At 38.9% G+C, this 13,491-nt stretch overlaps 1 protein-coding gene across 1 annotated transcript in view; it reads left to right on the top strand.

The window, feature by feature from the left end:
• Positions 1–535: 535 nt before the first annotated feature.
• Positions 536–13,491, top strand: part of LOC133768024 (GLIPR1-like protein 1) — a 54,875-nt gene continuing 41,919 nt past the window's right edge. The window contains exon 1 of the mRNA XM_062202454.1: positions 536–709. Coding sequence (XP_062058438.1) covers positions 536–709 — 174 coding nt within the window. The remainder of the gene's footprint in view (positions 710–13,491) is intronic.

Raw genomic sequence — 13,491 nt, 5'->3', positions numbered from 1 at the left:
GGTGCGGTGTAGGCTCACAGAATGTCACCAGACAGACAGACTCCCTTATTCTTCCTCTCTTCCCAGTCTCTAAGGAGAAGAGCAACGTGGTGCTGTGGTTTATCTGACACAACAGAAAAGCCGCACATGGAAGCTGAGTCCAGCTAACACGGAATGCTTGGCAGAGGCCCACTGTCAGCATTCAGCTCACCTTGCTCTTCACCTAACCCTGCGCAGCCTGCATGGTGTCAGCTGGACGACGACCCGGGTGCCCCCCGCAGGAATTCCTCCTCTCAGCCACAGACAGCACTTACAGCTCTGTACCAGAGGGCTCTCAGGGCTTTCCCTCTGTCGCCCGGGGCTTTGCTGCCAACAAGTCCGGTTGGTGTGTCCCTCCCTCGGAGACCCAGCCTGCGGGGCGTCCCCGCGCCGCCGGGCTCGAGCCTGGGCAGGAGGATGGAGCCCAGGGAGAGAGAGCGTGGTCCCCGGGCCGGGGAAAAGGTACTGCCGAGCCGTTAACCGGCCCGCGCAGCGTGGGCAGCCTCCGCGTCCTTCCATGTCTCTGAGGAGGAAACTGAGTTGCCTGTGGACCTTAGGTCTGTATCTGGTAACCACTGAATCTCTCAAAGTCCCGTCTATCTCAGACCCTCACTTTATAGACGAGTGCGTCAAGACCCACAACGAATGGCGCGGCAAAGTCAGCCCCCCTGCGGCCGACATGAAATTCATGGTAAGGACAGAACCGGCGCTGATCACGCGTGTCTCTGGTTTATCCTAAGGTAGCTGGGAGACCCATGCATTTGAATTTATTTGAATTAAATCAGTTAAAAACAATCACGTCTTGGCTGGGCTGTCTCCTCCTGGGTCGTGGTGGAAGGGAAGAGAGAGGGGAGAACTCGAAGTTGTTGGCTGCCTGGACTAAGCTCCATGGGGACCAGGAGGGAAGGAACCGATTTTGGAAGTTGCTTGATTTTCATTGCTAAGGTTTATAGCTATATTGTATGGACTTGCTCGTTTTTTTTTTTTTTTTTTGTTTTTTTTTTTGGAATTTCCCATACTGTACACACAAAATACTTCATATTTCAAAAAACAGCACAGGGATACAGGACATAGTGCTACACAGAAGAAACTCATTTCACCAGTAAATGCACATAGAGAAGAAGTGAATGATTGAAGAAAAATATCCCCCATAAATGGAAACTAAAAGCAGGCAGAAATGACTATACTTGTATAAAACAGACTTTAAGTCAAAAACTGGAAAAAGTGACAAAAATGCCCATTAGATTATAATAAAGGAGCAACTTAATAAGATGCAATGGCACTTACAGACATAGGCACCCAATGCTCAAGATCTCAATTATATAAAGCATTATTGTATACAAAAATGATAAAGACTCTAATACAAAAATAATTACAGTCTTTAACACCCCATTGCCATCAATGGACAGATCATGCAGGGAAAGAATCAACAAAGAAACATCAGAGTTGAACTATAGTGTAGACCGAATGGATCTGACAGATCCAGAGCATTCCATCCTATAGCTACAAAATGCACATTCTTATCCGCACATGTAATACTCTCCACCTAGGGTTTATATTAAGACTTAAAATAAACCTAAACATGCTCAAATATATCAAAACTGTATCATGTATCTTTTGTGAAGACAATGGAATAATTCTAGACATCAAGAATAGGAACTTCAGAAACTGTGTGAATATTTGGAAAATAAATAACATACTCTTGAATTATTATAAATCAATGAAGAAAATGAAAGACAAATAAAATATTATTGAAATTAATAAAGATGTAGGGAGATTCAAGATGGCTATATACAGATGTCTTGTATTTAACTCCTTTTCCACCAAGATACTCCAAAGCAGCTATGACTAGAGATGAGTGCTGCAGGAAGAGTGCCAGAGGCAGTAGCACAGAAGTAGGAGTACAAGGGAACATCTATAACAGGCACAGCAGCTTGGAGAGGGGAGAAAAAGGAAGAATGCCATTCCTGCTGGTGTCTGAGCAGCCAGGCACGGGCATTCCCTATTCTGGGGAGAGGTGGGCAGGAGAGCATAGGCAGAGCCATCTGTGTGGACCTCTTCCCGGTGAGGTATCCAGCTGTGACATATCAATGGCTCCTTGAGGAGTGCTCCTGGGACAATTCAGGGTTCCGACTTCAGAGGGGGAACCACTCCTCAGAACAGGGATGGTTGCAGGGAGATACCATATTGAGAGGGGATCTGCCCACAACAAACTCTTGCCTGTGTTCTTTCCAGAGGCCTCAGAGACATCAATCCCAGGGAAGATTGAGCCTCACATGTCCACTGAGCACAGCAGGGAAGCTGAAACCCCAGGGCCCAGGCACACACAGAACTCTGTGCTGTGACAGTGAGACCACAGCAGATGTCATAGCACCAAGGACTTGCCTCTGACCACATGAAACAGCACAGGCTGAGGCTGGGTTCCTGTGCACCCACCTAGTCAGACTGCAAGGACTCTCAAAGTGCATATGGAAGACACATTAGAAAATGTGCATTGGACTGTGCACACATCTGGGTGTGTGAAGTTTGCTGGCACTGAGCTCACTATGAGCTGTGAATCAGCTACTTCACCTTGACACAAGGAAAGCTAGGACAATGAACATACCAACTTCTTCTTCTCCAGTGGTTGTAGCCAGAAGTGCCCCATCATGCCCATCTCACTGTTACTCTGGACTCTTAACCCCAGCTACAAACAGAGGTTGGATTACCCTGGTCCCACCCAGAACATACTCCTTGAGCTCAGGTACTCCTTAAGTCTGTCTGGCCCAGAATACCTCACTATCCAGGAATCCCAACAGGGCTTTAAGTACTGAGTTGAACACACATTAATATGATGATCTGCTGGATTCTCTGGTCTAGAGTACCTGTGGTTGGCCTAGACCTAGCAAGGGTCTCAGGGCCCTGAGCTCCAGCCCCACCCTCAGAAGCTGCCAAGGTTTGGATACTGTTGTGCACTCAATGCTTGAACCTAAAATAGCTGCACACAGAGGGTGGCCTTAGACCATTTGGCCTGCTAGTACAGAGCCAGTCACTCACATATCTAACTACTCTCAGACCAAATCTGAGGTCCCAGATCTTCTATCCAGCATTACTGCAATTCTTGGCACTCTGGATCTAGGAAATAGCTAGGAGTCTCTAAATCCACCAGCTCCTGTAGCCAGTACTGTCTTCACATCTCCACTGCCTAACTTAGATAAAGGTTTGGAATCTATGTGTCAGGTACACCCACCACACCAGCAAGACTAGCTCCTAGCTCCTGAGAAACTCATCACACCAGTTTGTCCATGAGGAGATGTTTGAAGACCTGTGTACTAGTAACCTCAGTGACTGCACTGACCCACAGGAATAGCTCAGATGCCTACAATGGCTAACATCAACTACAGCAAATGAAGGCATAAGGAGACTCCATTGCAGAAATTAAGTGGAACTAAAGATGAAGCAATACCCAGAGGTGCATCTCCAGGTATAAAGCCTACAATCAACAGAAGCCATCCTCCTTAAGTGAACAAGATATTCCACAGATGCGTAAAAATCAATCTAGAAACACAAGAAACATGTACATGGAAGGCCATGTGACTCCCCTAATGGTATATAATGCATTAATAGTGGATTGTAAAGAGAGAATATTGATGAAATGCTTTGAAATGAATTCAAAAGCATGATCATAAGATTATTTTTAAAAATGCAAAGAGGGTCTGGCACTGTGGTATGGAGGATAAAGCAGGCACTGCAGCATGGTGGGTAAAGCCACTGCCTGTGGTGCTGGCATCTGATATAGGCACCGGTTCAATGCTTGGCTGTTCCACTTTTGATCCAGCTCCCTGTTATTGTGCCTGGAAAAGCATCCAAGGATGGCCCAAGTACTTAGGGCCCTGTCAACCATGTGGGAAGCTCAGAGGAAGCTTTTGTCTCCTGGCTTCAGATGGGCCCAGCTCTGAAAACTGTGGCCATTTGGGGAGTAGACCAGCAGATGAAAGAGCTCTCTCTGTTTCTGCCTCTACCTGTGTGGGTAGATCAGCCTTTTAAATGAATTTTAAAAATCTCAAAAAAGAGGCCAGTACTGTGGCACTGCCTGAAGCGCTGGCATGCCATATGGGTACCAGTTATAGTCCTGGCTGCTTCAGTTCCAATCCAGCTCTCTGCTATGGTCTAGGAAAACAATGGAAGATGGCCCAAATCCTCGGACCCCTGCACCTACATGGGAGAACCAGAAGAGGCTACTGGTTTCAGATCAGCTCAGCTCTGGCCATTGTGGCCATTTGGGGAGTGAACCAGTGGATGGAAGACCTCTCTCTTTTTCTCTGCCTCTTTTTCTCTCTGTGTGTAACTCTGACTTTCAAATAAATAAATTAATTAAAAAAAGAAGGTGAAAGCAGAAAAACCCCTAGTGAAAGAACAAAGAAGACTCAAAAGAAACCACCAGAATAATTTATGAGAAAATGGCCATATCATGTCATTACTTGCCAATAATAACCTTGAATATGAATGGACTGAATTCACCAATTAAGAGTTGTTGACCAGTTCAGTGGCTAAAAATAAGACTCGACTATATTTTTCCCACAAGAAACACACTTCACCAGTAGAACTACACACAGACTGAAAATGAATGAATGAAAAAAGATAACCCACGTGAAGAAGATACACAGCAGACTCATAGAATGGAAAATGCCCTAAACAGCACTCTGGCCTCAGAATAAGCCCTTAAGGCATTAGGATCTGGCTAAAAAGCCCATGAGAGTTTCTCAGGCATGGAAAGCCAAGACACTCTGGCAAAAAATGACCTAAATGAAAGATCTCTGTGTGTGAGATCCCAGCAGAAAGAACAGCCATCAAAGAAGGAGGTACCTTTCTCTGAAGAGAGGAGAGAACTTCCACTTTAAGTATGGCCTTGTCTAAATAAGGTCGGAGTTTGTGAACTCAAGAGGCTTCCATAGCCTTGGCAGCTCATGAAGAGAGCCTCGGGTGATTACTGACATCATAAGGGTGTCAATTGTTAAATCAACAACAGGAGTCACTGTGTACTTACTCCTCATGTAGGATCTCTGTCCTTAATGTGTTGTACTATGTGAATCAATGGTAAAACCAGTATTCAAACATTACTTTATAGTTTGTGTGTCTCTGTGGGTGCAATCTGGGAAATCTTTACTTAGTATATACTAAGTTGATCTTTTTTATATAAAGATAATTAAAAATGAATCTTAATGAAGAATGGGATGGGAGAAGGAGTAGGAGATGGGATGGTTTGTGGGTAGGAGGGTTGTTATGGGGGGAAAACTGCTATAATCCAAAAGCTGTACTTTCAAAATTTGTATTTATTAAATAAAAGTTTTCTAAAAACAAAAAGGATACCCCATGCAAGTAGAAATCAAAAGGGAGTAAAAGTAATTATCTTCATATCAGAGTAAATAGACTTTAAGGCAAAAACTGTTATAGGAGACAAAGAATGTCATGTGTTAATAAGGGATCAATTCAACAAGAATATGTAATTATAATAAATGTATATGTATTCAATTCAAATCACCCACTTTTATAAAACAAATGTTAATAATGGCTCTGAAGGGAGACATAAGGTCCAGTACAATAGCACTGGGGAATTTCAACATATCACTTTCATCAACAAATAGATAAAGTAGTAAAATTCCACAACAACAAAAATGTGAGGCTAATCTATGCTATAGACCAAATGGACATAATAGAAATCTACAGAACATTCCACCCCACTGCTGTAGAACACACATTCTTTTCATCATTGTATGGTAAATTCTCTTGGAAATATCATATACCAAGCAATAAAACAAGTCTCCACAAATTTTTTTTTAAAACTGAAATCACACATTTTTTCTGATCACAATAGAATAAGAATAGAATAAAGCTGGAAATAATCAAAAGAACCTCTAGAAAATATACAAACACTAGGAGTCTGAATAACATGCTCCTGAATGAACAATGAGTCATAGAAAAAATCAAAATATTCATTTACATGACTGAAAATCAATTGTATGGGATACAGCAAAAGCAGTGATTAGAGAAAAGTTTATAGCAATAAATGCTTACATCAAAAATTTTGAAAGGTATCAAATAGATCATCTAAGAATACATTTCAAGTACCTAGAAAAATAAGAACAAACCAAACCTGAAATTAGTAGAAGGTAAGACACAACTAACTCAGGAAAAAATTAACAAAAAATAAATTTTAAAACTATATAAAAGATAAGTGAAATGAAATGCTTGTTTTTGAAAAAAGAAAGTGGATAAACCATTGGCCCCAACTAACCAAGAATAAAAGAAACAAAATTAAAATTAATAATGTCACAGATGGAAAGAAGTTGTTATAAATTATACCACAGAAATATAAACAATCATTAGGAATTACTGCAAGCAGCCATATCCCATCAAATTTGAAAAATGGAGAGCTTTCCAGATGCATTTAATTTACCAAAATTAAGGCATGACCATACAAATATTCAATGTTGAGATTGAATCAGTAATAAAGAGCCTGTCAACAAAGAAAATCCCAGGCTTGGATGGTTTCACTGTTGATTTCTGCCAAATCTTTAAAGAACTAAATCAAATTCTTCTCAAATTATTCAAAAGAACAAAATGGGATGGAATCCTCCAAAAGTAATTCTATGAGGCCAGCATTACATTACTTCCAAAACCAGGAAAGATACAACAAAAGAAAAGAACTATAAACCTGAAAATATAGATGTAAAAACCATCAACAAAATAACACCTAATGTAATCCAACAAATCCAACAACATGTCAAAAAGATCACTCACTTAGACCAAGTGAGGTTTATCCCTCATATTCAGGGATGATTCAACATACACAAATTAATAAATGTGTTATATCACATTAAAATTAAGGAATAAGAACCATATGATTATCTCAATAGATGCAGAGAAAGCATTTGATAAAATACAACATTCTTTCATGATAAATACCTTAATCAAATTGGATATAGAAGAAACATATCATCTCTACACAATCAAGGAAATATATGACAGACCCACAGCCAGCATCACCTTGAAAGGGGAAAACATCCACAACCAGACAAAGATTTCCCTATTATCATTACTATTCAGTATAGTTCTAGTTTTATCTAGAGCCATTGGATAAGAAAAAGAAATTAAAGGAATACAAATGGGAAAGGAGGAAGTCAAATTATCTCTGTTAGCAGGTGATATAAGCCTATACATAGGAGAATCAAAAGATTCCACAGAGAGATATTGGAACTCATAGGAAAGTCTGGAAAAGTCAACACACAAAAGTCAATAGCATTTGTATACATGCATAATGCAATGACTGAGAAAGAACTATAAGATCAGTCACATTCACAATAGCTATAAAAAATTAAATAGCTTTGGATAAATTTAGCCAAGGATGTGAAAGATCTCCACAGTGAAAATTAAGGGAACAAACAGATGAAGGCACACAAAATGGAGAAATCTTCCATGTTCATGGATTGGAAGAATGAATATCATCAAAATGTCCAAACTACCCAAAGCAATTTCCAGATTCAGTGCAATCTCAATCAAAATTTCAAAGACATTCTTTTCAGAACTATGAAAAAATGACCCTAAAATTCGTATGAAATGACAAGAGATTGCAAAAAACTAAAGCAATTCTAATCAATAAAAGTAAAGCTGTGGTGTAGTGAGGAAAGCCACTGCCTGCAGTGTCAGCATCCCATTTGGGCACCGGTTTGTGTCCTGGCTGCTCCACTTCCAATCCATCTCTCTCTGTGGCCTGAGAAAGTGGTGGAGGATGGCCCAGGTTCTTGAGCACCTGCACCCATGTGGGAGACCTGGAAGAAGCTCTTGGCTCCTGGCTTCAGATTGGCACAGCTCCAGCCATTGCAGCCAGTTGGGGAATGGTCCAGTGGATGGAAAACCTGTCTCTGCCTCTCCTTCTCTCTCTGTGTAACTCTTTCAAGTAAAATAAATAAATCTTTAAAAGAAAAAAAGTAAAGCTGGAGATATCACAATACCAGATTTCAAGACATAGTAAAGTGCAGTTATAATCAAAACAGCCTTATACAGGCACAAAGATAGGCATGTGGACCAATGGAACATATTACAGACTCCAGAAATTAGCCTGCACATTTATAACCAATTAATCATTGACAAATAAGCTAAAATCACTAGAGAAAGGACAGTCTCTTTAACAAATAGTGTTGGGAAAATTGGATCTCTGTATACAGAAGTATGAAAAACAAGATCATTCTCTTAGACCCTATGCAAAAATCAGCTCACAATGGATCAAGGATCTAAACCTAAGACCTGATACCTTCAAATTTCTAGAGGAAAACAGAGAGGACACACTGCAAGGTACTGGCATAGGAAAGGCCTTCTTGAATAAGACTTCAGAAGTATAGCAATATATGCCAAAACAGACAAATGAGATTACATAAAGCAAAGAAGCTCCTGCATAGCAAAGGAAACACAGAACAAAGTAAAGAGGCAACTGATAGAATGGGAGACAACATTTGCAAACTATATATCTGATTAAGGAATATTATCCAGAATATATAAGAAGCCAAGAAACTCAACAAGAAAACCTAGAGTCCAATGAAAATGGGATAAAGATTTAAACAGACATTTTCAAAGGTTCAAATACAAATGATCAACAGATACATGAAAAGATACTCAGATCATTTGCCATCAGGGAAGCAGAAATAAAGACCACAATGAGGTTTCACTACAACCCAGTTAGAAGACTGTAATCCAAAAATGGACAAATAACAAATTTTGGTGAAGATGTGAAGAATAGTTACCCTAATATGTTGTTGGTGGGAATGTAAACTAGTACATTCATCATGGATGATATTGTGGAGATTCCTCAAAAATCTGAAAATAGATCTAATGTATGACCCAACCATTCCACTTGGGAATTTACTCAAAGGAAATGAAATCAGCACATGAAAGAGTTTTCTCTACCTTCATGTTTATAGCAGCTCAACTCCAATAGTAGTAGTAAGATATGGAATCAACCCAGATGTCCATCAACCAATGACTGGATAAAGAAATTGTGATATATATCCATGATGGAATACTACTAAACCTAAAAAAGAATGAAACCCCATTTTTTCCAACAAAATGGATGCAACAGAAGACCATTATGCTTAGTGAAATAAGCTAGTCCTAAAAAGGCAACTATCATGGATTTTCTCTGATATGTGGTAGTTTATATAGAATACAAAAAAATAAAAAATGACATCTTATGATTTGATAATTGTTTTTAGATTATGTCTATACTGCTGTGGAATAGTGGTTTTTCTTTTTTTTTTTTTTACTTGTTGAGCATTATAGTTACTGGTGAATTAAGCTATGATTATACAATAAATTGAAATTATATAATTACAAATATTAAAGAAAAAAGAATTGAGGGAGGGATAGAGGGAAATATGGCCATGTTTTTAGATTGTATCTGTGAAATACATGAAATCTGTTCTCTTTATATTAATGCAACTTTCAAAAATAAAAATTAAAACTAAAAATATATTAAATATAGAGTAAAATTAACCAGTAATTCTCAACATATGCAAAATATTTTTTTAAATAGGAGAAATCCTCAGGACCAAAGACTAGATGAAGCTTCCTGATATAGTGTATTGATATAATGAGGCATGGCACCATATCAGCAGCTATAAAAGAGAAAGTCAATAAATTAGAAGTCATTAAATATAAAAGTTTTACTCTTTAAAATATCTTGCTAAAAGATGAAAGTGCAAACTTTGGGAGGAAATATATGCAAACCATGTATATGAGGAAAAATCTCCCATCTAGAGCATATAAAGAACTCTCAAAGAAAATAAAATGTTAGAAAATGAAAAAAAAAGATATTTCACCACAGGAATATTCGGACATTTCATCATAGGTACATATGCATGGAAAATAAGCACATGAGAATATGTTCAGGATTATTAAGGAAATGTAAATGAAAACTACAATGAAATATCAATACATACTTATCAGAAAAACTAAAAACTAGTGACTACCAAATACTAGTACATATATGGAGAAAACGGATCTGTTCATTTTCCTGGTGTGAAGGCAAAACATCCAGTTAGGCCATTGCAAAAGCCAGGAGCCAGGAGCTTAATCTGAGTCTTGCACATGGGTAGCAGGGGCCCATACACTTGGGTCATTTTTCACTGCTTTCCCAGGCCACTGGCAGGTAGCTGGAGTGGAAGTAGAGAAGCGGGGACAGAAAAGGACTGACATATAGAATGCCCATGTCATGGGATGTGACTTAACCCACTATACCACATTGCCAGCCTCTTGGCAGTTTTTTTTAAAAAAAAACATGCACTTACCATAAAACTCATATAAGTATTAAGTGTTTTTTCCTTTGCTTTTGCCTTTTTTTCCTAGAAAAAGAAACATTGCTACCCAAAAAAACTTGTTCCTACATGTTCATAGAAGCTTAATTGTCATAACTCACATGTTTAAATATCCAATTTTTTGATAAAAATTGTGGTATATTCATGCCATAAAATATTCCTCAGTGATTGCAAGGAACAACTATCAATACATGAAACAATGTGGATGGATCTTAAGAGCATTATGCTGAGTAGGAAAACTCAATCTCAGAATATATATATATTGTATGATTCGACTTAAATTACATTCTTCAAATGACAAAATTATAGAAATGAAGAATACATTAGTGATTGCCAGCAGTTAGGATGGCACAGTGGAAAGAGAGAATATAGCTAGAAAGGGCTAGCATGAAAAATTAGTTCATTCAAAGTATAGCTCTGTATCTTGAATGTGCAGGTGATTTTACAATATTTTATACTAATATACACATAAAAACAGCACACACACACATAAATGAATTCATACAAAACTATTAGCATATAAAATGGCCTTAAAATATCAAATTCTTGCCTGGGATATGGGACCACCAAAGACATTAATACTGGGGAAACTAGTTGAAATTTACATAAGATCTCGAGTGGTAGTTTCTGTAACTTTCTGTGAACTTATAATTAATTCAAAATGAAAATTTTTAAATAATCCTGGCAAAAATAACTATATTAAGCCTGTCACTTTTTCATAAATAGTACCTGAATTATCTTTCTGTTATGTTTGGCTATTTATCTGTACATGTACCACTATCACAATATCTTAATGGAGCTTTATAATAAATCTTGGAATCTAGTAGAATGAGTCCTCTAATTCATTCTACTTTAATAAAATTGGTTTTAGATTAATTATAGCCTAGAGGAGAGCGGCAAGATGGCGGAATAGGCAGGGAGCACACTATTAGTCCGGAGGAGAGACAGTTTAATATAAGTGGAGATACTGCAGGGTCAAGGAAGAGTAGGGGATGAAACAGCAGAGGAAACTCTTCCGGAACTAGTGATTCACAGTGCACCTGCATGGAGAGCGTGGGAGCCCAAGTTCGGGACACTAGCGGCAGAATCAACACACCAGTACTGGAACGCGAGGTGAGCCGAACCTCAATAGCCCGAGACACCAGCGGGCAAGCGGAAAGAGGAGACTAGAGGGAACAAGGCTTGAAACTCCGTGGGGAAAAATTCACCAGGCTAACTAGAAGAGAGAGAGGAAAAAAATAAAAAAGTGACCGATACGGACACAAGTTTCTCTCTCTCCGCTCACCTCTCAAAGGCGAGCAAGACAGAGCAGGCGCCATTTTGGACATACGTCATAAGCAGGGCGACCTCAGGTCTGCACCGGCCCTGAGCCTAGCAGAAACACCTGACTCTGGGGGGAGGGGTGAAATAACAGGAGATTAGCATCTAACTTGACAACCCAGTGGGAGACTGCAGGAGAATTGGAGCCCACACTGAGGGCAGCAAAGATTCCCTGTGTGGTCCTTGGGAAAGAGCTTCTGATCTCTGGCTCCTGTGGGTATATCATTTGCCTGCTAACTACCTCCAATTACATTCAGCTGTGCGGAATTACTTCCCTTTTGAATCAAAAAAACAAAAAAAGAAAAAGAAAGAAAGAAAGAAAGAGAGAGAGAGAGAGATTTACCACGCCTAACCTGGGAGTGTCATCTTTGACACACCTTCAAACCTGAGGAACCAAACACAGCTCTCAGGCCACACTCATCTCAAGCCTCTAAGGTTCCACCGAAAGCAGACAGTCCACTTAATATAGAGCCATAGTGTAACAAGAAAAAACACCACAGTGAAGAAACCAAATATCTCCAACATGCCAAACAACAAACGCAAAAACCAAGCTAACAAGAACAAGGAAGACACTATGACGCCCCCAAATGAAAAAGACACCCCAATTCAAGATTATGAAGATGATGAGATAGAAGAAATGCAAGAAGCAGATCTCAAAAAATTGATAAGAACATTAAGAAGTTCTCAAAAACAAATTCTTGAACTACAGAAATCCTTCATGGACAAGATAGAAAATCTCTCTTGTGAAAATGAAATATTAAGGAGGAATCAAAATGAAATGAAACAACTAGTGGAACAAGAAACTATGATAGTGACGAGAAATCATAATGAAATGAAGAATTCAATAGATCAAATGACAAACACATTAGAGAGCCTTAAAAACAGAATGGGTGAAGCAGAAGAGAGAATATCAGACTTAGAAGAAAGAGAACAGGAAAGGAAACAGGCAAACCAAAGAAAAGAAGAAGAAATTAGAAATCTAAAAAATATTGTCGGGAATCTACAGGATACTATTAAAAAACCCAACATTCAGGTTCTAGGAGTTCCTGAAGGCATGGAGAGGGAGAAAGGATTAGAAGGCATTTTCAGTGAGATACTAGCAGAAAATTTCCCAGGTTTGGAGAAGGACAGAGGCATCTTAGTACAGGAAGCTTATAGAACCCCTAATAAACATGACCAAAAGAGATCCTCACCACGACACGTTGTAATCAAACTCACCACAGTGAAACATAAAGAAAAGATTCTAAAAGGTGCAAGAGAGAAACGTCAGATTACTCTCAGAGGATCTCCAATTAGACTCACAGCAGACTTCTCATCAGAAACCCTACAAGCTAGAAGGGAATGGTGAGACATAGCCCAGGTACTAAGAGAGAAAAACTGCCAGCCCAGAATACTATATCCTGCAAAGCTCTCATTTGTGAATGAAGGTGACATTAAGACTTTTCATAGCAAACAGAAACTGGAAGAATTTGTTGCCACTCATCCTGCCCTGCAAAAGATGCTTAAAGATGTGTTACACACAGAAACACAGACACATGGTACCAATATGAACCTCAAAGCAAAAGATCACAGGAAGCTCAATTTCTCTTTGACATAGAATTAAACTCTGATGCTCTGTTAAAGCAATGTGTTAAAGTAATCTATTATGTTCTCTTGATGTCTGTTAAATTCTAATTGTTCAACAACAGCTGAATTTTTATTAAGAGCTATGGGTTATTTAAATATGTGCTTATTTTCAAAGATTTGAATAATCACCTGTAACAATGATCAAATTTGGTCTATGTTATGTCATGATTTTAAGGAATCT

The sequence above is a fragment of the Lepus europaeus genome, chromosome 10, assembly GCF_033115175.1.
Source record: "Lepus europaeus isolate LE1 chromosome 10, mLepTim1.pri, whole genome shotgun sequence".
Lineage (NCBI taxonomy): Eukaryota > Metazoa > Chordata > Mammalia > Lagomorpha > Leporidae > Lepus > Lepus europaeus.
Note: the sequence above shows the minus strand (reverse complement) of the source record. Positions and strands in the feature narration are given on the sequence as shown.